Genomic DNA, 24,941 nt, shown 5'->3' on the forward strand with positions numbered 1-24,941 from the left:
TTCCAGCTGTTGCAAACGTTGCCGGTCTCTCGGCAGGCCTTTCAACCCAAAGTGCCATATTTTCAAAGGATGCTTCTCCATCCGATTCGGTGGATAAAAGGGTGGAGTTGGCAATTACGAGAGCGTATGTCACTCTTGCTACCCAATCCAATCATTGATTAAAACTATTCAAGGGTTCACATCTGGAACAAGGGGCAGATGTCCGTCCAACATTAACGATTATGGAGCAGCAGGTTTATTTGATCCATGACCAGTGTATCGTACGGCTCTGAACAGTGCTTAATTTGAGCCTGTGGTTTCCGGTGCTCAGCACCGGCAGTTCATTGTCAACACAGGCACTGAAGACAGTCTGCCACATGGTGGAGCTGTTTGTATAATTTAGGGATGAGTTCATCAACAGTTGTTTATTAATTCACTTTACATTAAAATGAGCAACACCTGCCGCCCGAGTACTTCCTATAGTTTGAGGGCCTTGAACGATCTGAATGGTCACCCTTGTGGGAGTGCGATGGTTACGAGTTGTGTTGGTAGTCTTACTGGCAGCACTAGCAGGGACAATAGGCGGTGCAAGCTACAATGGCCACCTGGCGAGGTCCCTTGCACGTAGGTTTTTTTTTTCTTTTTACACATGGAGCACTGTCTCCGAGTGTGGCAGCAGGGTCATCGGTGGCGGTGAGCACACTGTGGATGAGATGGAAGGAAGATTCCGCCCAGAAGAGCCTACTCTTGAAGATTCCATTTTCAAGCGTTACAATATTTGGGTACCAGCTAGCTACCATGATTAACAAGTTGTCGGGAGATACAAACTGGATGGCACTAATAAAGCAATCATCAGGAGGAAGCTATTTTGGATTTTGCGGAGCATCTGAGCTGGCCATTTAATCTAGCGTCATAAATCTAGAGTCATAAATCAACCCTTTCGAGGAAGGGGGCATGGCCAGTGTGTCCCTTCTTCAGAAAAAGCCGAGTCGCAGCAGTCCAGCGGGGAAAGCCAGGGACAGTCAGCTCATAAGTTCCGACTGCGCCTCGTCTGCATGTCAGCTTCCTACAGGAAGTCACAGGAGCCCTTTCTGGAGGTGTGGAAAACATCAGTCAAGGATACATGGGTTCAGGGAGGATGCAGAATAATCTTTCAGTCTGTTCCTCCGGATTGTTTTTGTGTCACACCGCTTCCAAGAGAAGAGCCGGACATGCTGATGGGGCATAAAACCTGCCGCAGAAAAAAGCAAATGTTTAATTTTCTCATCATTAAGAGGAAAAAGAAGATGTTCAGTCTTGTTTCAGGTGATGAAGCAAACTGGAGAATTCACACCGGTGCTGGATGTGAAGTCGGTGAATTCTTTCCTGCTGCATATAAAGTTCAAAATGTTGACTTTTTCAGGTAATTCTTTCCTTCCAAAACAAATGAGACCTCCTACCGTCATCGGTCCTGCCAGATCCTTCTAGCTTCACGGAAGTTTTTATGGTTCTGTGTCCAGCGAGAACATTATCAGATCCAGATACTTCCTTTTGGTATTTTCTTCTCCAAGGGTTTGCACCAAGGTGGAGTTTATCTATGCTGAGAGAATTCAGCTATTTCCTTGCCTAGATATCCGGCCTATTTGTTCCTTGTCAAAGGCACCACTAGGTGCACCCGGTTCAGCATCACAGACTTTTGTTAACCTAAAGCAAAGCTCATCTGACTCCTTCTCGGGAACTTCAGTTTGCAGCTCTTAGCAGGACAGGAGTGGGAAAAGTATTCCTGCCTTAGGCAAAGATTCAGAACCTGACGGCGGGTTTATCAGCCGCCTGACTTGTGAGGCACCTCAGCCGGGGCCTGGTTAAGGGTCCAGCTCTTATGGCTCTGATAGGGATGATTCTGCCTTGGACCAGGTTACACCTGTATACCTTGGTGAATTGAGAGATTGCAATCCGGTAACCCAAATGTACAAGCAAGAGGCCGCCATAGACTCTGAGATTCAACAGACCCTTCAGTGGTGTTAAAGGGAGAGAGTCTGTTACCGAGAGCTCCTTTGAAAACTCTCCCAACCTGGGCGGTGACAACAGGAATATAGCATGTTACATCGCATGCTATTACATTGCGTTCCTTTACAACGCGGTCGTTACAACGGCCGCATTGTTAGAACGCGATACCTTTCCAACACAAGGCATTAGATCGACTTCCCGTAGGGGGCGCGCTGGATTTAGGAATAGTATAATTTACTATTCCAACTCCAGCCTGTCCAACAGTAGGGAAGGTGTTGGAATAGTAAATTATACTATTCCTTAGGTTAGAGCACCTCCTACAGCAAGTCTATCTAATGATTTGCGTTGTATAGGCATTGCGTTCTAACAACGCGTTTGTTGTAACGACCGCGTTGTAAAGGAACGCGATGCAATGACAGCATTGTAAAGGCTGTTTCCTGACAACAGATGCGAGCAGGCTGGGTTGAGAGGCAGTTTTAGAGCTGAGCTGGGTGCAAGGGCCGTGGTCAGCCCTTAAAGCAGAAGTCTCGTTCAATTGGAGGAAACTGAAGGACGTTCAGATGACATCAACTCTGAGAGGACAACAGATCTAAGACTTAGAGCTCAGTCTAGTCCTGATGAAAGCCTAGTGAGTCCCAGCATCTGCAGAGAAAAGCTGAAACATGTCGATCAACAATTTTCTGTGGATGTACGGATGTTAATCTCTCATAACACCTTCCTTCTGATTTGTAATTTTATCTGACAAACCATTAAGAAATAAATTATTAGAATAGTTGGTCAGGATGATTCCTTCAGAAAGATTTACAACGCGGTAACCCTTGCCGTCTGGTTGCCTGTTGCATCAAGAGAGCGTTGAACTGTGCAAGGGAAGAAGGCTTCACACTACTACTTTGCACTACTACCCTTCTGCGTCTGACTACAAAGGCCTGTTCGCCTTGGTATACCTCACTCCAGTCTTACTCCTACTTCTACCAGTCATCAAGGCCCTGTTGTTTCTTCCCCCTCGGATGAGTGCTTGGGAGTAACGGAGAGGTTGTGGAGGCTGCGTCCTCTACAGCTACTCACCAAAAAAGCACTTCAACACCCAATCAGGGGTAACAAGCGCTATAGAAATGCAAACCTTTTTCCCTCTTCTATCCCTCCGCTATCCTTCTCACTCCAGATAACTGACTAACATATCCACCGCTCAAACTGCTTTCATAGTTCACTATACTAATTCACCACTAATCCTTTATGGGTTTCCGGAGTAGCGTGCTACTCGCCGAAAAAGCGCCTTGACGCCTCGTTAGGGGTAGTAAGTGCTAAATAAATGCAATCACAATCCAATACAGTAGCCAGCTGAGAGTGGGAGGGGCATCTTTCACTTCCTGTTCCTGTGTTCCTGCCTTGGAGGTGGGATTCATCTCATATTGTTATGACTGGGACGAGGACAGGTCCATCTAAGGGTAATGAAGGGCACTGGTGAGTGATCAGGCCAGGTAATGAACCCCGCGCACGTGCAGCCATGGACCGAAGGGAAAGGTCCTGGCGGCCAAGTCCACGCGTGACGTGCGGCCCTTTGAATTCTGGGGCTGGTAGTCCGGTTTTATAATGGAATAAATAAAACTACAGGCCCAAGAATTCAATAAAAAAAACCTGGACTGGAGCGGTACATCAGGCATGGACCTGGCTGGACTGCCCCAATCCTTGGGCGCTTCTCATAAAGTATTGGTGGGGCCCGGGGCCACAGGGCCTTGTAACCAGCAGGATCGTTGCTCTGCAAGGTAGGACGTGTGTCACTGTCCCCCGCTTTCATCCTTCTTTGGTCGAGAGCTCCTGTCATGTCCAAAGAGCAGTGGCCCACGAGGAGCTGTGCAGTGTGACACTGCTCTCTCTGAAGGCAGTGTCGGAGACCACACGCATGCGCAGCGTTTTCTCCCCACTGTAGGGTGTTTCTTGGCGCTGTGTTGATGAGTAACCTTTGCACCGGTGACGTCCATATCACGTGGCCTCCGTGGTTGCTAGGGGACACTGCTCTATCGCGACAGCCCGAGTGTTTGGATCAGGCTTTGGAAAGGCGCAGCTCGGACCCGGGACCCCGTGCGGGCAGACATGTCCCTGCAGCGCTCCTACCAGGCGAGTCTTCCATCAAAGGCATCAATGTAGCGCCTAGTCTGCCACCCATGACTTCGCAGCGCTGACGGCTCTCACGCTGTCCTGACAATCATGCACTGGGCGCTAGCATGAATCTCTGCAGCGCTCCTACCAGGCGAGTCTTCCATCAAAAGCATCAATGTAGCGCCTAGTCTGCCACCCATGGCTTCGCAGCGCTGACGGCTCTCACGCTGTCCTGACAATGATGCACTGGGCGCTAGCATGAGTCTCTGCAGCGCTCCTACCAGGCGAGTCTTCCATCAAAGGCATCAATGTAGCGCCTAGTCTGCCACCCGTTGCATCGCAGCGCTGACGGCCTCCCGCTGCCTGATAATGCGCTGCTGCAAAGCAGAGCGGCCGTATGTAGATCTCAAATGTGTATTTTAATGTAGCTAGCTTAGTGGGTTACTGCTTTGCGCTCAGAAGTCTTTCGATTAATCTCTTTGGTGATGGGGAAGCGAAAGATATGATGAGATGTCAGTTAAGGTGCTGAGGTATCCGAGCATGGCCCCAGAGGCTTCATTCCAGACCGGACACCCCTCTGGAAGGGATCTGTATGGCACTGTGAGCCTCGTGGCCGCTTCATGACTGGACCGAACCAAGAACCTGGCCCCTCGGGTCCAGTGGACGGCTGGCCTCTCTGGGGTCTGCTGTGGACGGCTAGCCTCTCTGGGGTCTGCTTTGGACGGCTAGCCTCTCTGGGGTCTGCTTTGGACGGCTAGCCTCTCTGGGTGTCTGCTTTACTTCCACTGTTACTTCGCTCCAGTGGACGGCTAGCCTCTCTGGGGTCTGCTTTGGACGGCTAGCCTCTCTGGGTGTCTGCATTACTTCCACTGTTACTTCGCGCCAGTGGACGGCTAGCCTCTCTGGGGTCTGCTTTGGACGGCTAGCCTCTCTGGGGTCTGCTTTCGACGGTTAGCCTCTCTGGGGGTCTGCATTACTTCCACTGTTACATAGCTCCAGTGGACGGCTGGCCTCTCTGGGGTCTGCTTTGGACGGCTAGCCTCTCTGGGGTCTGCTTTGGACGGCTAGCCTCTCTGGGGTCTGCTTTACTTCCACTGTTACATAGCTCCAGTGGACGGCTAGCCTCTCTGGGGTCTGCTTTGGACGGCTAGCCTCTCTGGGGTCTGCTTTGGACGGCTAGCCTCTCTGGGGTCTGCTTTGGACGGCTAGCCTCTCTGGGGGTCTGCTTTACTTCCACTGTTACTTCGTTCCAGTGGACAGCTAGCCTCTCTGGGGTCTGCTTTGGACGGCTAGCCTCTCTGGGGTCTGCTTTGGACGGCTAGCCTCCTGGGGGTCAGCTTTACTTCCACTGTTACTTCGCTCCAGTGGACGGCTAGCCTCTCTGGGGTCTGCTTTGGATGGCTAGCCTCTCTGGGGGTCTGCTTTACTTCCACTGTTACTTCGCTCCAGTGGACGGCTAGCCTCTCTAGGGTCTGCTTTGGACAGCTAGCCTCTCTGGGGTCTGCTTTGGACGGCTAGCCTCTCTGGGGGTCTGCTTTACTTCCACTGTTACTTCGCTCCAGTGGACGGCTAGCCTCTCTGGGGGTCTGCTTTACTTCCACTGTTACTTAGCTCCATTGGGCGGCTAGGCTCTGGGGGTCTGTTTTCCTTGACCTGTTACTTACCTCCAGTGGACGGCTAGCCTCTCTGGTGGTCTGCTTTGGATGGCGAGCCTCTCTGGGGGTCTGCTTTACTTCCACTGTTACTTAACTCCAGTGGACGGCTAGCCTCTCTGGGGTTCTGCTTTCCTTCCAGTGTTACTTAGCTCCCGTGGACGGCTAGCCTCTCTTGGGGTCTGCGTTCCTTCCATTGTTACTTAGCTCCATTGGGCGGCTAGGCTCTGGGGGTCTGTTTTCCTTTCCCTGTTACTTAGCTCCAGTGGACGGCTAGCCTCTCTGGGGGTCTGCTTTCCTTCCCCTGTTACTTAGCTCCAGTGGACGGCTAGCCTCTCTGGGGGTCTGCATTACTTCCACTGTTACTTAGCTCCATTGGACGGCTAGCCTCTCTGGGGGTCTGCTTTGGACGGCTAGCCTCTCTGGGGTCTGCTTTACTTCCACTGTTACATAGCTCCAGTGGACGGCTGGCCTCTCTGGGGTCTGCTGTGGACGGCTAGCCTCTCTGGGGTCTGCTTTACTTCCACTGTTACTTAGCTCCAGTGGACGGCTAGCCTCTCTCGTGTCTGCGTTCCTTCCACTGTTACTTCGCTCCAGTGGACGGCTAGCCTCTCTGGGGGTCTGCTTTCCTTCCACTGTTACTTAACTCCAGTGGACGGCTGGCCTCTCTGGGGGTCTGCATTACTTCCACTGTTACTTAGCTCCATTGGACAGCTAGCCTCTCTGGGGGTCTGCTTTACTTCCACTGTTACTTAGCTCCATTGGACGGCTAGCCTCTCTGGGGGTCTGCTTTATTTCCACTGTTACTTAGCTCCAGTGGACGGCTAGCCTCTCTCGTGTCTGCATTCCTTCCACTGTTACTTCACTCCAGTGGATGGCTGGCCTCTCTCTGGGGTCTGCTTTGGACGGCTAGCCTCTCTGGGGTCTGCTTTGGACGGCTGGCCTCTCTGGGGGTCTGCTTTCCTTCCACTGTTAATTAGCTCCAGTAGATGGCTGGCCTCTCTGGGGGTCTGCTTTGGACGGCTGGCCTCTCTGGGGGTCTGCTTTACTTCCACTGTTACTTCGCTCCAGTGGACGGCTAGCCTCTCTGGGGTCTGCTTTGGACGGCTAGCCTCTCTGGGGGTCTGCTTTACTTCCACTGTTACTTAGCTCCAGTGGACGGCTAGCCTCTCTGGGGGTCTGCTTTCCTTCCCCTGTTACTTAGCTCCAGTGGACGGCTGGCCTCTCTGGGGTCTTCTTTGGACGGCTAGCCTCTCTGGTGGTCTGCTTTCCTTCCCCTGATACTTAGCTCCAGTGGACGGCTGGCCTCTCTGGGGTCTTCTTTGGACGGCTAGCCTCTCTGGGGGTCTGCTTTACTTCCATTGTTACTTAGCTCCAGTGGACTGCTAGCCTCTCTGGGGGTCTGCTTTCCTTCCCCTGATACTTGGCTCCAGTGGACGGCTAGCCTCTCTCGTGTCTGCGTTCCTTCCAGTGTTACTTAGCTCCAGTGGACGGCTAGTCTCTCTGGGGGTCTGCATTACTTCCACTGTTACTTAACTCCAGTGGACGGCTAGCCTCTCTGGGGGTCTGCTTTACTTCCACTGTTACTTAGCTCCATTGGACGGCTAGCCTCTCTGGGGGTCTGCTTTCCTTCCACTGTTACTTAACTCCAGTGGACGGCTGGCCTCTCTGGGGGTCTGCATTACTTCCACTGTTACTTAACTCCAGTGGATGGCTATCCTCTCTCGTGTCTGCGTTCCTTCCAGTGTTACTTAGCTCCAGTGGACGGCTAGCCTCTCTGGGGGTCTGCTTACCTTCCACTGTTACTTAGCTCCAGTGGACGGCTAGCCTCTCTGGGGGTCTGCTTTGGACGGCTGGCCTCGCTGAGGTCTGCTTTCCTTCCCCTGATACTTAGCTCCAGTGGACGGCTAGCCTCTCTGGAGGTCTGCTTTCCTTCCACTGTTACTTAACTCCAGTGGACGGCTAGCCTCTCTGGAGGTCTGCTTTCCTTCCACTGTTACTTAACTCCAGTGGACGGCTAGCCTCTCTGGGGGTCTGCTTTCCTTCCACTGTTACTTAGCTCCAGTGGACGGCTAGCCTCTCTGGGGGTCTGCTTTCCTTCCCCTGATACTTGGCTCCAGTGGACGGCTAGCCTCTCTGGGGGTCTGCGTTACTTCCAGTGTTACTTAGCTCCAGTGGACGGCTGGCCTCTCTGGTGGTCTGCTTTCCTTCCAGTGTTACTTAGCTCCAGTGGACGGCTAGCCTCTCTGGGGGTCTGCGTTCCTTCCAGTGTTACTTAGCTCCCATGGATGGCTAGCCTCTCTAGTGTCTGCTTTCCTTCCACTGTTACTTAGCTCCAGTGGACGGCTAGCCTCTCTGGGGGTCTGCTTTCCTTCCAGTGTTACTTTTTTTTTTTTTTGCAGAGCTGTATATAGCGCAAACTTGACCCGAATCCAATCGGGTATCAGAGCGCTTTACATAGCACCAGTTACGTTACATGAGGACACACATTCATTTTTTGTTAGGCACGGGGAGATTAAGTGATTTGCCCAGTATCACAAGATGTTCAGTGTCTTTACCGAGACTCGAACCCAGTTCCCCAGGTCCGAGGTCAAGCATCCTAGCCGTTAGGCCAACTCCTCTCCCCCAAGGAGAGGAGTGAACGGCTAGCCTCTCGGGTCTGCTTTCCTTCCACTGTTACTTAGCGCCTCAAGAGTTTACCCGCCCATGCCCTCTTCACATTCTGACCCCTTCTTTCTTCAGGCTCAGTGATACAAGTATGTACAGGTTACATGTACATCTATTGTAATATAGTGCCGCCATTGATATTGTTTACCTTATTTGAAATATAGACAGCTCTGTGCATGTGTTGCAGTAACCATTATTGCCTCCTTGTCTCCTCCTTTTTGCAACTATTGTGCATGCTTTCTGAATTTGTCATTTATCATTACCTGTTGAGACGTTGTCAAATTAAGCACTAGCTTGTTTGTTCCCTCCCACTATCCCTTCTGGTTCTGCCTGTTATTAAAAAAAGTGAAATTTCAATGTGCACCCCCAACCACCTTCTCTGTTGCTTCCACCAACGTCCGCCGCTTGTCAGCGCTTACATCCACCCCATGCCCCCTGTTCTGCTTGGGTTTTCGGATCAGATAGAACCCGCTCATCAGAGCCTCACTAACCCAGCCAGAACGTTACCCCCTCCCCCTCCCTAGGGCCTATTCACAATAGGTAACCACATATATCTACCACCTAAGGACAGGGAATTCCTACTATACATACCAAGACCTCTTATAATCGGCGGCCTCGCGATCCCATACGGATCCAGACCTCTCTGCCCATACGACAGTATCACAAGTGGCGGCCTCGCGATCCCATACAAATCCAGACCTCTCTGCCCATACGACAGTATCACAAGTGGCGGCCTCGCGATCCCATACGAATCCAGACCTCTCTGCCCATACGACAGTATCACAAGTGGCGGTCTCGCGATCCCATACGAATCCAGACCTCTCTACCCAGACGGCAGTCTCAGCACAAGTGGCGGCCTCGCGATCCCATACGAATCCAGACCTCTCTGCCCATACGACAGTATCACAAGTGGCGGCCTCGCGATCCCATACGAATCCAGACCTCTCTACCCAGACGGCAGTCTCAGCACAAGTGGCGGCCTCGCGATCCCATACGAATCCAGACCTCTCTGCCCATACGACAGTATCACAAGTGGCGGCCTCGCGATCCCATACGAATCCAGACCTCTCTACTCAGACGGCAGTCTCAGCACAAGTGGCGGCCTCGCGATCCCATACGAATCCAGACCTCTCTACCCAGACGGCAGTCTCATACGACAGTTCATCCTATGATCACCATAACATACAAAAAGGGAATCATTCTCACTATTCATCAGATCACACAAGGACTGCCAGTTCGAGCATAGCCTGTTCTCCGGTTCGAGGGGCTCCTCTTTCCCTTATTCAGTTACCACTTACCTGATCAGGGTTAACATCTGTTCATGTAGCCGCAGCTGACTAGAAGAATAGGCTACCCTCTCATACAAGAACACGCAGCACATGTTGGTTCACTACAAACTGGGTACTTTATTACTCATTACATACGCAATCACATAACATTACAATATAACACATAACCTGCAAAGAAAAGTGAAAGATTAAGTTGTGCACTCTAATAAGAAAGGGTTGACATCACCTTAGTAGTGTGTAGCCTGCACTCAGTGGTCATCTAGGTTCTCTTCTCGTCTGTGCCTCGGTTCGCCTGGAAGTCACACCTCCGCAGTCACGGATACACGTCTGCACCACTATGCGCTGTTCTCTTCACCCTTCTCCGAGTCACTGGGACCTCTTCCTTATCGGCTACTCTCTCCTCTCTGGCTATTCTACTAGGAGAGTATCTGTCTCTCGGTTTTTCTCCGCCTCCAAGATGGCGTCTGTCTTCCCTGGAATAAATAGTAGCTTTACTGCTAACGGCTAGATGCCGCCTACGGACTGAACATGTAACTGCCTCAGACTTTCACTAATATAGAGGTGCGTTTCCTCATGGAAAATTCCGGCCCGTAACCTGCCGCCCACCAAATTCTTGTACCTCCCCGTACCAAGGACACGTTCCCAGCCGGCCGGCCTGATGTAGTGTCTTCGGCATGAAGAAAAATACAATCCTTCGATAAGGGCCGGCCTGAACCGGTTCTCTCCAAGCGAATAACACCTCATAACTAAAACATTACATTTGACCTAGAAGCATCCCAAGCTGCCGGAGCAGAAAGAAAGATGGAGTCCCTCCCGTTTGAGGCCTACCAGGCCTGAATTCAGCACGGCTCCATGAAATACCCTCACTACAGGACAGGTTATCCCTAATACTAACGAATCTATCCCCTAGGCTATGTGTGCAAGCCCTGATCTATGGGGAAGAGCACAGGATCATGTCGAAGTGCCTAGTAAATAGGCTCCATTCACTACTCTAACCCTTAGACTTGAATGGTAAGAGACTGAAGTCACATTCAATCACCTTTCCTCACAAGAAGGCCGGGAAAATCGAGCAGAACACCCCCCCCACTCCACCCTTGCGTTTCCCCTCTCTCCATTTGTTTGGTCGAGCTTAGGGGCAGCACACAAGCGCTGCTCACTCTGCGAGGCATGCTGTATTGGAGTATGCTCTTGAAGCCCCACCCACTCTCCGGCCATATTTGTCATTGGCTTATGTCAGTGCCCTTCGTAAATGCTGGCTTCTAATTTGTACAAAGACTTCTTAGTCCCTCCTTAGTACGGCCTTGTCTTCACTTGTACCCTCTCACGAGGAATGGCCCTTTTACTTCGATTGTTACACGGTCTGCTTTATAAGTTGGTGAGCACTATTTTCTTTAATGCTCCCCCCCTATTCCACCCACGACATCGGAGCACCCGCCCACTTTTCTTCAAATAGTAGTATATTTTTATTCAAATTACAGCGTGGTCTGCTTTATAGCAGCTACGTTTATTTAATTATTTAATTTACGGCGTGGTCCCCATTCACTTTAGTGGCCGCACGTATTTAATTATTAAATTACCAGTGCGGGCCACTTTCACTTTAGCGACCACTCTACAGAGCTTTTGAAATTACTTTAAAAAAAAAACTTTGGGTGAAAGCACCATACGCGCTATCACTATAATGGTGACCACGCCCCTTTGTTTAGACGCTGCTCACAGTAACCTGAATATGCAAGCAGCATCTAAAAAAGGGGCGTGGCCACCATTATAGTGGTCTCGCTTTTGGTAGAGTTTGAACTCTTGCCATTAAAAACAACATAGCCTTTTAAATATGTGTTCCTTGTAAAAAATACATAAATAAAAGGCATTGTCATTTTAATGCCAATAGCTTAAACGCTCGCAAATGCGAGACCTGTTGCATTGCAAATGCTTGTTTATATAATATTTGTAGCACTTGGCAGCTACAATTTACTGGTGGGCTGTTTTTCGTGATTTTTCTTTTTTCCTTTGCTGTTTAACATTAGCTAATAAACATTTTTTTTGCTTTTTGACGAAAAAGCATTTGCAAAGCATACACTTATAGTAGGGAATGCAATAAAGACAGGCTAGGTTACAAGAAAAACTCTCTTTGCATGGACTTGTTCACAGAGCGCGTTCTTATGTCCTAAAGGTGGGGACTGTTCGTGCAGGTGGTGACAGCCCAAGAGACAGACTGGAGTTTTGTCTCAAATGAAAGATGCACAGATCTGTTGCACTGGAGTCTGAAGAGAGACACGCCAATTTGTATCCAGTAATGGGTCTTTTCTAGCAGTAAAAGACTTTCTGTGAGGCTACAGGACTTTGAGAAGATTCTGAAACACACAAGGCGAATGTGCCTTATTTTATAACACAGGAAGCATGCGTGTGTGCATTGGATAGGCATACAATATACTGTACATATTTACTCCAGACCCAGACGGGCAGTGTGACAGGGGCATCATTCTACAGGATAATGCAATGCAGCGGAACAGCCTTCATGCAGCTATGCTCCACCAATCACACCGTCGCATTAGAATGGACCAGTCAGTACTGCAGGCAAGCTGCATTGTGTTTATGTGTGTGAGAGCCTCTGTGTTCACTCACTGTAGATTTATTAAGAAAGATGCTGACGTATCGTTAGTCAAACCGAAAAAAAACCAATTTGTAGTAGTTACAACTATTGCAACAGATGGGATTGCAGATTTTTTTTATTGGGACTGTCTGGTCTTATTTCTTCTTCACACCCTTGAAGAACAGAGAGTCCTGAGTGAAGAATCATTTTTTAGCTTTAGTCCTGCTTGGCTGAGAGGATTTTGAGGTGAGTTTGAGGCTCAGAGGAGTTTGAGGTGATTGTGGCTATGAGGAGTTTGAGGTGATTATGACAGAGGTTTTGAGGTGATTGTGGCTGAGAGGAGTTTGAGGAGATTATAGCTGAGAGGAGTTTGAGGTGACTATGGCTGAGAGGAGTTTGAGGTGACTATGACAGAGAGGAGTTTGAAGTGATTATGGCTATGAGGAGTTGGAGGTGACCATGGCAAAGAGGTGTTTGAGGTGACTATGACATGAGGAGTTTTAGGTGACTATGGCTGAGAGGAGTTTGAGGTGACTATGGCTGAGAGGAGTTTGAGGTGACTATGACATGAGGAGTTTGAGGTGACTATGGCTGAGAGGAGTTTGAGGTGACTATGGCTGAGAGGAGTTTGAGGTGACTATGGCTATGAGGAGTTTGAGGTGACTATGGCATGAGCAGTTTGAGGTGACTGTGGCTGAGAGGAGTTTGCGGTGACTATGGCTGAGAGGAGTTTGAGGTGACTATGGATATGAAGAGTTTTAGATGACTATGGCTATGAGGAGTTTGAGGTGACTATGGCTGAAAGGAGTTTGAGGTGACTATGGCTATGAGGAGTTTGAGGTGATTATGACTGAGAGGAGTTTGAGGCGACTATGGCTGAGAGGAGTTTGAGGTGACTATGGCTGAGAGGAGTTTGAGGTGATTATGGCTGAGAGGAGTTTGAGGTGACTATGGCTATGAGGAGTTTGAGGTGACTATGGCTGAGAGGATTTTGAGGGTTTGAGGTGACTATGGCTGAAATGAGTTTGAGGTGACTATGGCTGAAAGGAGTTTGAGGTGACTATGGCTGAGAGGAGTTTGAGGTGACTATGGCTGAGAGGAGTTTGAGGTGACTATGGCTGTGAGGAGTTTGAGGTGACTATGGCTATGAGGAGTTTGAGGTGGATATTACTGAGAGGACTTTGAGGTGACTATGGCTGAGAGGAGTTTCAGGTGACTATGGCTGAGAAGAGTTTGAGGTGATTATGGCTGAGAGGAGTTTGAGGTGACATGGCTATGAGGAGTTTGAGGTGACTATGGTTGAGAGGAGTTTGAGGTGACTATGGCTGAGAGGAGTTTGAGGTGACTATGGCTGAGAAGAGTTTGAGGTGACTGTGGCTGAGAGGAGTTTGAGGTGACCATGGCTGAGAGGAGTTTGAGGTGACTATGGCTGAGAAGAGTTTGAGGTGACTGTGGCTGAGAGGAGTTTGAGGTGACCATGGCTGAGAGGAGTTTGATGTGACTATGGCTGAGAGGAGTTTGAGGTGACCATAGCTGAGAAGAGTTTGAGGTGATTATGACTATGAGGAGTTTGAGGTGCTGTGCAGGGTCATGTACCAATGACACAGTCATTTCCAGTTTGTCTTCAATATGAAGTTCAATCTGTAGGTTCATGGGGACCAGGGCTCAACAGGGCATCTCCTAAACTTTAAAAATGACTTTGCAATCTGCGTGTGCACCAGATACAGCGCTGCGTACATGAAGCCTGTGCATGCAGGTGCCACTTCCTTTGGAGTCCATGACATTACAGAGGAAGGGGACATCTTGCCTGTAATTGCTAAAGCAGGGACCAAAGTCCTACCTCTAGCGGATATACCTTCTACGTAGACTATTCTGTGGAGTTTGAGTATGTGACCTGATGCTCTATACCATGTTCCAGGTCCCAGCTGCCCTGCAGGATGGCTCTGCCTGCTTCTCTGAAGAGGAGTGGACGCTGCTCCAGGAATGGCAGACGGAGCTGTGCAAGAAGGTGACGAATGAAATCCAACAAGCACTGCTCTCACTTGGTAAGGTTAATCCCTCCTTAAATAGTATATATTGTGTCAGAACTTTTGTCTGATATTTGAGGCCGACATGTCTCAGTTGAGGTTTTCAAACTTTCTTTGTTGTAGAGACCGGCGTGCTTTAGTGTCGGTGAAGAAACATGAAAACGACATTGAACCCTAGCATGGGTCAGGCTGTCGCTTCACGTTTTGTGAATGTGTTTTTGCTATTTTATTCTGATTTAATGACTTTATAAGGATGTGTCCTGTTGTTTAGCCTTCAGCCATTTTGTATCCCTGATACACCCAGTCATTCAGGCCTCTCTCTTTCCTTGTGCATAGCTTCGCTTACATTCTAGGGAATCCAAAGCGGGAGTATAGAGTCTAGCGGGCTCGGCGGACAATGCTCCCTTCGGGTATCTTAGTTTCAAAGTCTTACGCACACTTCTCTTAAAAAACAAGCACCTGCTAACTCCCACTGTCTGAGTTTCGCTTTCTGTCAAATGAACTTTTCCAATGTTGCCTCTGTGAAGGAAGTGTATAAAAGTCAGAAAATTGAAGGAGGAGGTACCATTATATACGCAGTAGTTTAGAGGGAGGCATTAGCATAATATGCTCACTTATATTTAGGGAAGAGTTAGTATTATTTGCTCACTAGGTTTGCGGGAGGAATCAGGATTATTTGATCACTAGTTTTGAGGGAGAAGTTAGCAATATTTGCTCACTAGCTTTGAAGGAGGAGTTAGCATTACTTGCTCACTAGATTTGGGAAAGAGTTAGCATTATTTGCTCACTGATTTGGAGGAAAGTTTTTGCATTATATGCGCACTAGTTTGGAGGGAGGAGTTTGCATTATATGCTCACTAAATTTGGGAAAGAGTTAGCATTATTTGCTCACTTTTTTGGAGGGATGATTTAGCATTATATGCGCACTAGTTTTGAGGGAGGCGTTAGCATTATATGCTCACTTATATTTAGGGAAGAGTTGGTATTATTTGCTCACTAGGTTTGCGGGAGGAATCAGGATTATTTGATCACTAGTTTTGAGGGAGGAGTTATCAATATTTGCTCACTAGCTTTAAAGGAGGAGTTAGCATTACTTGCTCACTGTTTTGGAGGGAAGTTTTTGCATTATATGCGCACTAGTTTTGAGGGAGGAGTTTGCATTATATGCTCACTAAATTTGAGGGAGGAGTTAGCATTATTTGCTCACTAGATTTGGGAAAGAGTTAGCATTATTTGATCACTTTTTTGGAGGGAAGATTTAGCATTATATGCACACTAGGTTTGAAGGAGGAGTTAGCTTTATTTGCTCACTAGTTTTGAGGGAGGAGTTAGCATTATTTGCTCGCTAGGTTTGAGGGAGGAGTTAGCATTAAATGTTCACTAGTTTTGAGGGAGGAGTTAGCATTATTTTCTCACTAAGTTTGAGGAAGGAGTTAGTTTTATTTGCTCACTAGTTTTGAGGGAGGCGTTAGCTTTATTTGCTCACTAGTTTTGAGGGAGGCGTTAATATTGTTTGCTCACTAGTTTCGAGGGAGGAGTTAGCATTATTTTCACACTAGTTTTGAGGAAGGAGTTAGCATTATCTACTCACTTTTCTGGAGGGAGGAGTTACCATTATTTGCTCACTATTTTCGAGAGAGGAGTTAGCATTATTTGTTCACTAGTTTTGAGGGATGAGTTAGCTTTATTTGCTCACTAGTTTTGAGGGAGGAGTTAGCTTTATTTGCTCGCTAGTTGTGAGGGAGAAGTTAGCATTATTTGCTCACTTTTTTGGAGGGAAGATTTAGCATTATATGCGCACTAGTTTTGAGGGAGGAGTTAGCATTATTTGCTCACTAGTTTTTAGGGAGGTGTTAGCATTATATGCTCACTAGATGTAGGGAGAAGGTAGCATTATTTGCTCACTAGATGTGGGAAGGAGTTAGTATTATTTGCTCACTAGTTTTGAGGGAGGAGTTAGCATTATTTGCTCACTAGTTTTGAGGGAGGAGTTAGCATTATATGTTCACTAGTTTTGAGTGAGGAGTTAGCATTTTTTGCTCACTAGGTTTGAGGGAGAAGGTAGCATTATTTGCTCACTAGATGTGGGAAGGAGTTAGTATTATTTGCTCACTAGTTTTGAGGGAGGAGTTAACAATATTTGTTCACTAGATTTGGGAAGAAGTTAGCATTATGTGTTCACTAGATTTAGGGCGGAGTTAGCATTATTTGCTCACTAGCTGTGGGGAGGAGTTAGTATTATTTGCTCATCACTTGATTTGAGGGAGGAGTTAGCATTATTTGCTCACTAGTTTTGAGGGAGGAGTTAACATTATTTGCTCACTTTTTTGGAGGGAAGATAGCATTATATGAACATTAGTTTTGAGGGAGGAGTTAGTATTATATGCTCACTAGTTTTGAGGGAGGAGTTAGCATTATATACGCCCTACAATTTACAGAGGAGTTAGTATTATTTGCTCTCTAGTTTTGAGCGAGGAGTTAGCATTATATGCTTGCTAGATTTATGGACGAGTTAGCATTATTTGCTCACTAGATGTGGGGAGGAGTTAGTATTATTTGCTCACTTGTTTTAAGGGAGGAGTTAGCATTATTTGCTCACTAGTTTTGAGGGAGGAGTTAGCATTATTAGCCCACTTTTTTGGAGGGAGGAGTTAGTATTATATGCGCACTAGTTTTGAGGAAGGAGTTAGCATCATATGCTCAGTAGAATTGAGGGAAGAGTTAGCATTATTTGCTCACTAGATTTGGGGAGGAGTTAGTATTATTTGCTCACTAGTTTTGAGGTAGGAGTTAGCCTTATATGCACCCTACATTGTGGGAAGGAGTTAGTATTATTTGCTCACTAGTTTTCAGAGAGAAGTTAGCATTATTTGTTCAATAGATTTGGGGTGGAGTTAGTATTATTTGCTCACTAGGTTTGAGGGAGTAGTTAGCATTATTTGCTCACTCGTTTTGATGGAGGAGTTAGCATTGTATGCACACTAGTTTTGAGGGAGGAGTTATTGTTGTTTACTCACTAGATGTGCGGAGGAGTTAGTAGTATTTGCTAACTAGTTTTGAGGGAGGAGTTAGCATTATTTGCTCACTTTTTTGGGAGGGAAGATTTAGCATTATATGAACATTAGTTTTGAGGGAGGAGTTAGTATTATATGCTCACTAGTTTTGAGGGGGGAGTTAGCATTTTTGCTCACTAGATTTGGGGAGGACTTAGTATTATTTGCTCACTAGTTTTGAGGGAGGAGTTAGCATTATATACGCCCTACATTTTACAGAGGAGTTAGTATTATTTGCTCTCTTGTTTTGAGTGAGGAGTTAGCATTATATGCTTGCTAGATTTAGGGGTGAGTTAGCATTATTTGCTCACTAGTTGTGGGGAGGAGTTAGCATTAATTGCTCACTAGTTTTAAGGGACTAGTTAGCATTATTTGCTCACTAGTTTTGAGGGAGGAGTTAGCATAAATTTGCTAATTTTTTGGGAGGGAAGATTTAGCATTATATGCGCACTAGTGTTGAGGGAGGATCTAGCATTATATGCTCACTAGTTTTGAGGGAGGAGTTAGCATTATTTGCTCACTAGATTTGGGGAGAAGTTATTATTATTTGCTCTCTAGTTTTGAGGGAGAAGTTAGCATTATATACACCCTACATTTTGGGGAGAAGTTAGTATTATTTGCTCACTAGTTTCCAGGGAGGGGTTAGCATTATTTGTTCACTAAATTTGGGGAGGAGTTAGCATTATTTTCTCACTTTTATTGAAGGAGGAGTTAGTATATTATATGATCAATAGTTTTGAGCGACTATTTGCTCTCTAGTTTTGATGGAGGAGTAAGCTTTATATGCTCACTAGTTTTGAGGGAGGAGTTAGTATTATTTGCTCGATAGTTTTGAGGGAGGAGTTATCAATTTTTTGCTGACTTATTTTTAGGGAGGAGTTAGCATTAGTTGCTCACTAATTTATAGGGAAGAGTTACTCACCAGATTTGGGAGTAAGTAGCATTATTTCCTATATGATTTTGAGGGAGGAATTAGCATTATATGCTCACCAGTTTTCACTGAGGTGTTAGAAGTATATGCTCACCAGGTTTGAGGGAGGAGTTAGCATCATTTGCTCACTAGTTTTCAGGGAGGAGTTAGCATTATTTGCTCACTAGTTTTAAGGGAGGAGTTAGCATTATTTGCTCAATTTGTTGGAGGGAAGATTTAGCATTATATGCACACTAGTGTTGAGGGAGGATTTAGCATCACTAGATTTGGGGAGAAGTTAGTATTATTTGCTCACTAAGTTTCCAGGGAGGAGTTAGCATTATTTGTTCACTAAATTTGGGGAGGAGTTAGCATTATTTTCTCACTTTTTTTGGAGGAGGTGTTAGCATTATATGATCAATAGTTTTGAGGAGAAGTTAGTATTATTTGCTCTTTAGTTTGATGGAGGAGTAAGCTTTATATGCTCACTAGTTTTGAGGGAGGAGTTAGAAGTATATGCTCACCAGGTTTGAGGAGGGAGGTGTTAGCATCATTTGCTCACTAGTTTTCAGGGAGGAGTTAGCATTATTTGCTCACTAATTTTCAGGGAAGAGTTTGTATTATCAGCTCACTCATTTTGAGGGATGAGTTTGCGTTATATCCTCACTAGTGTTGAGGGAGGAGCTAGGATTATTTGTTCATTAGTTATGTCTTGCCTGTTTGCTTATTTGTGCATAATAAACATGGTTTAGACTTCAAGTAGGCTTGGAGCTGCCGTTTTCTTTCACAGAATCACATGGGGATTGTCCACTTCTTTGTAAAATACACAATAGATCCTAATATAAGCAACACCAGGAATGCAGATTCTGCATTGATTGTCCGAACACTAATTCACGGTAGAACTTGTTAATCACGCCTTTTGTTATGAACCACATCTTGATAGATGGCCTATAAAGAATGAAGATTTAATAAATATTAGACAAACATTCAGTGCTCATTTCAAAAGTTTTTACGCTATATAATTCCGATACAAAATATGTTGATATGATGTATCCAGGCAACGGTAATCAAGTGGCGGCTGTCATCAATGAAAAGTGGTGAGACAGTTATCGGTCGCATTGCGCTAGTTAAGATGGTGGTCTTGCTACGGCTCTTGTACTTCTTCCCTAACCTGCAGCTTTGTATTTGGCCCCCAATCTTTCACTCCCTTGAGCACACCATGCAGGAGTTTATCTGACATGGTTAACAATGCCGGGTTGCGTTAGCCAAGCTATACTTACCAATTGGTCAAGGGGGACTCGCTGTGCCCAACGTGGAGCACAATTACCTGGCGGCACAGCCCCAGTGGATAGCTAGGTGGGCCAGCAGACTGATCTTGGAAGGCACAGCCACGCACTTACCATGGGCAATACAGTCCCATACGCACCTTCAGTGCTTCTACAGGGCACGCCGAGAGGATAGCATGCCACTACCAGGGCAGAACTCTCCGCCTGGGGGGAGGCGGGATTGCAGATGCTGGGAGACCTATACAGTGACGGACAACTGGCACCCTTTGATGTCCTAGCGGATGAGGATGGTCTATCGCGAGGTCATTGCCTAATGCATACTGTGGTGTAGCGGTCTAGTCTGCGACGCACACTGCGTGTGACGTCAGCGGACATCCCGTAGCGGCCATGTTCTTCGTATCGGCATTAGCGTGCCGAATTCAATCTAGTACGGAGCTCCGCTCCGGCGCTCCCAATACCTCTATGCAATAAATTGTGTTTTAGTCCACATGCCTGAGTGTCCTTGTGTGTTACCTTGTGGAGCAACTGACAACGTTACACATACCTCACTGATTACGGCGTTGCAGGTGTTGTGGGGGGACATATCACAAGAACCCACAACACCGCTCACCATCCAATATATGCACGTGATGGGCACGGGGAGACACCTCACAAAGTGGTTCGCTGACTCCCTACGATCACACATGGCACAACCGCTGACATCCCTCCGACAACACTGGGTCACGGATCTCCAGCGACCATGTACAGATCGAGAATGGGTGGCCATACTACAAGGACCCACACATGTCCCCAGGAATGCCAAATCTCACCTCATACAACATTATATAATGCACAGGGCGTACCTGACGCCAGCCAAAATAAATACATATTTTCAGCGCACTGATGCCCACTGCCCCAGGCGCAGTCTGTTGGATGCGGATGTAATTCATGTGTTATTGAGCTGCACCGTTCTCACCTCTTCCTGGGAGGCTGCTGTCTCTTACCTATCGATGCCCAGTGGAAGGCACCTGGGAGGTACGCCTCTATCAGAGGTCCAAAAACCACAAAGTAACGTCTAGGTTTATAGACCCGGGGTTACCTGCAGCTAAACGCGTGATTGCTCGATGCTGGAAGCGATCGGAGCCCCCGCCCACGATAGCGGGGTTTCGCTCGCTGGCGACCTGGGCACAGGGAAGATACCCCAGGGAGATACCCCAGGGCTTCGCAGACTCCAGATGGCACCCGCATGGCATGCAGCCCCCCCCCCCCCCACAATGCCCGGCAAGCCAATGAAGCACCGGTAACGACACGCTGCGAAGCGTAGCGGGGACACCGCTAGGGCCCAATAGATGGGCGGCCAGACGGCCCTCTACCCTGGAACCTCACGCACATACCCAGGATCCCTAACACCTGACGGCAAAGGCGGACATCACCACTGATGACAACTTTGGGTGGAGCGGAAGCACCGGGGATCGACAGAGAGCTAAGTTGGGCAAAAGTGTACACTGTTCATAGCCTGCCCCCAGCTCTTCCTCCTGCCCCCTTCCCGCCCCGCCCGCCCTTCTTTGCCCATCGCCAACATGTCGCATGCAGACATGCGAGCTGACAGCACCACCAGCCAGGCCCAATTCCTGTCGGTCACGTTCCCCGGCAGCGGGATCTACCATCACACTAACTCTGGACATGTTTTAGAGGATATGACATGTAATGCTGTTTAATCGACTTTGAACTGGAATGCCTATTTCCCAAGTCTGCTCATAACGGATGTATGCACACATGTAATACCTGTTCTTAAACCAAAAAATCAATAAAAGAAAAGTGGTAGGGCGAGAAAAGGTGCCGTGCAGACTCCGAAAATAACATTGGCAAACACTGACTATATCAAGTTTAACTGTAAAACGTTAATGTAATGCATGTCAGCGATTCAGTTTATATTAAGTAAACAAAACTAAGCATTCACTGACCTTGGTTGCTTCACGTCCTCCAGTCCTGGTGTTCCTCTCGTCGTCCAGCGCAGGCCCCAGGCAACTCCCCTAACTGGTCCAGATGCTGCTCACATGCTGTTAACCAGTATGAGAGAAGCACCCGGATTAGCTGTAGCTGGCTGCCGCGACGACCCCGCAGGCCCTGGGGGCCTGTGCTTGCTCTGGGTGGAGAGATCTAAAGTGCGCATGTCAGGCTGGCCGTTGCAAGACAGCCGGCCAAAAAGCCTTGCGCCCTTTCAACTTGTACACCACTCCTCCTCCCCTGCAGCCAGTATGCAGCAATAGCCCCGCCCTCACAACCAGCCCGGGCTGGCAGAGGAAATATAAAATGGTAATAAAGTCATTCATTACCATTTAATGTTTCTCTTTTTCTGCACCGCAGCAGGTGGGGCAACGCTCCTCCGTTCAACAGGAGAAGCCGCCGCTGCGGTAATCTGAGGGAGAACAGCCACCATCGGTTGAATTGGAAAGGATGCAGTTTATGCGTCAGCTGTGACTTCAACACCACGGATCTCAATTTTATACTCACTGGGAGAAAACGAATACACCTTCGTTCAGTAGTGACTTAAATATTATATTTAATATAGTAAAGTACAATGTGTAAAACAGGGAAAATTACATATGTACCTCAGGCTAGGACTTCATACTTTCAATGCAGTAACAATAATGTTGTGTATAATGCATTTTGATGAAATATTTAAGAAAGACGGTCCTTTGAAAATGGTTATGAGTAAAAGGAAAAGCCATTTTCTCAGGTACTGACCCTCTAAAATAGTGTGTATTGTTGAAAGATGGTATTTCAGCATTGTATAATTAGTAGATAGTATTCTTAAGTGGAGTAGCTAAAGATGCACACAGGAGAGCGTAATATGTGCCCACATAAGTACCTGCATGGCATGGACTTTCAAGTTCATGCCATGCAGTAACCTTACTGTGCGGTCTCATTTTTCCAAAGGCACCGCCGCAGGACCGCCAGGCCGCCCGCCCGCCAGACCACTTTAGAGTCGAAATCTGGTGGGCGGGCGGGTGGCGTGGAGTCACGGCAGTGCAGGGGCCTGGTGATGGTGACTCATAATTGGCCCCTAAGTGGGCAAGCAAGGTGACTACTTAAAGAGGAAAAGGAATTGGCAAAAGTATAGCAACTGTGTGAGGATCAGGGGGACTCAGGGTGGGATTGTGAGACACAACCACATGTGGTAAACCATTACCAATGTTTGGAGGGACTTTTAGTGAAATAAGAGGAGCTATGTTCATTTTAGAAACTGTCAGGAATAAAGGTTGTCAAGCAGAATGTATAAAGGGCAGTAAATTGTTGGGTGTGACGGTAGGACATGGTAGTGGAAGAATTATCTGATTAGTTTTAAATATTGTACAAGAAAAGAGCACTTTTAGTAGATGTTTTTTTAAAGAAGCATTTTTTGTGTGTGATACTTCTAATGTTCTTTTGTGTGGAAAGATTATGGGGAACTAAGAGTGTTTAGCCACAAACAAAAAACAAGGTGGGATCAGTGGTCCCTTTAAGTTAACGGCAGTACGCTGAAGAGAGCTCAGACAAGACTGCAGTTTGTTCAAGTTGTGATAAATAAAACCAGTTGCAGAGAGTAAATACAAGCCTAGAAGAACAGGTTTCTTATGTTTGGTAAGACTCTTTTTGGTGGATACTCTAGCTAACAACAAATTTCTCACCTTTAGAATTCCCCAGGCATCAGACTGGACCTGGGGATTTTTCTTAGCAATGCTCTCCTTGACGGTATGTGGCAACATTCAGCTTCACAGTATCTCCGTACCATCTCATAAGTGACGGAGCGAAGAAGCCTACAAGCACCACCCATGCGCTCTAACATTTGTTTCATTCAATTTTCTTGTTTGCACCTTCAGACCTGACGCATTGAACAAATTGTTGGTGAACAGCGTGCCGATCTCTAAGTTCCATGCTGACAAATTGCAACAAGGAAAACAGTTTTCAACGTTAAAAGCCGCAAGGAGCTGTTGTGCAGAGGCTCAAAGGGAGTGCAAATAGGAAATGTCTATATCACGGAGGCATTGCCAAAGAGTTGGGGGCAGCGTGGGCCAAAACGTTAATAAAACAGATTTCAACTGGTGATTTGAATAAAGACAGATTGTCTGGTAGACACAGAAAGGTTGAAAAAGTCTATAGATAACCCTTCATAGTCCCTACTGAGAGACCTTGCTGGGCCAACATAAGAAAAAAGAAAAGAAAATCAGAAACTTTGGCCTGTAAGAAGTGGTTATTTTGAGCTCTACACTAGGCAACACTTTTCTCCCAGTGCCTTTCTGTGGAAATGTGTAATATTTTACTTAGCATAAGCGACAGCCATTTTGGCTGTGGTGTTCATTTAGTTTCCTTCGTAATTCTCCCATCCTCTGCTGCTCGTCTTTTCACTCTGCTTGTGTTATCTATTTTAGTTGACTTCCTGACTCAGCTAAAAGCAAGGTACATGCTGAGAGTTTGTAGCTGTCAGCGCACCTGGTCTCAGATGTTAACTGTCGACCATTTACTGCTGCCATAAGCACTCCTGCTCCCCCTCCCACTTTTCTGACCAAATAGTTATTCATCTGTCCTTGTTTGCTGATAACTATTTATAAAACTTGTTCTTCCTATTTCTGTTCACATGCTTACACTGCAGAAAACCAGTATAAAAGGGACACAGTTTGTGAATTCAGTGTACTACCTCCTGCAGCACTTGAGAGTGTTGTGTGGATGTGGTCCCGCCCATGAGTGATTAATAAACTTGTTATTTATTCCAACTCCAGTGACGATCTCTATTTTGTTGGTCTCTGGACCCGTGGAGAAGAGGGTGCCCACTTTTAGGCACATTTTCACTCTTCATAGATGGACTTTGTTGAAAGGCATCTGGCTTCAAGGGTGACATCAGCTGCCGCGGTCAGCAAATCAGTCACATTCAGGAGTATCCATTCCTTCTCCACACATGGAGGTGTTGGTTGTGGACACTGGGATACCAGACCCTGCCCTGTTGCTGAGGCAGAAGGTTCGCCCAAAGTGGTAGACGGATTGGAGGTCAGATGATTAGGTTGAGGAGCTCTGGTTACAACACTCTCCTGGCCCAGTCTGGGGTAATTACAGTGCCTTGGGCTTGGTCTGTTCTGATCTTCTTCAGAACCTGAGGTAGAATAGTGAGTGGTGGGAATGCATAAGGGGCGTCTCTGAACGAATGCCTTCGAGGAAACTCCATCACAACACACTAGGGCAACCCAGTAAACTCCCAAGGAGACTGGGTATGAACATAAATACACAAAGGAATTCCCTGAAGGAAAAGATTTCTGTACAGTATTTATGGAATAGCAGTAAAGAATATATCTGCTAACCTTGTTACAAGCAATAAATTGCAAATCCGTGATAGATTATATCAGATGTGAGGCGTACGTCTATGCGTATAAATATCAAGCACAATTTATTAATTA

At 47.1% G+C, this 24,941-nt stretch overlaps 1 protein-coding gene across 3 annotated transcripts in view; it reads left to right on the forward strand.

Annotated features, from left to right (window-relative positions):
- Positions 1 to 3,943: 3,943 nt before the first annotated feature.
- The window catches only part of LOC146813454 (uncharacterized), a 73,095-nt gene continuing 52,097 nt past the window's right edge, over positions 3,944 to 24,941 (forward strand). For all 3 annotated transcript variants that reach the window (XM_085620223.1, XM_085620224.1, XM_085620225.1), the window contains exons 1-2: positions 3,944 to 4,080; positions 14,176 to 14,302. In XM_085620223.1, the coding sequence (XP_085476349.1) occupies positions 4,057 to 4,080; positions 14,176 to 14,302 (151 nt within the window). In that variant the 5' untranslated portion in view covers positions 3,944 to 4,056. The remainder of the gene's footprint in view (positions 4,081 to 14,175; positions 14,303 to 24,941) is intronic.

The sequence above is a fragment of the Triturus cristatus genome, chromosome 7, assembly GCF_964204655.1.
Source record: "Triturus cristatus chromosome 7, aTriCri1.1, whole genome shotgun sequence".
In the NCBI taxonomy this organism is placed as follows: Eukaryota; Metazoa; Chordata; class Amphibia; order Caudata; family Salamandridae; genus Triturus; species Triturus cristatus.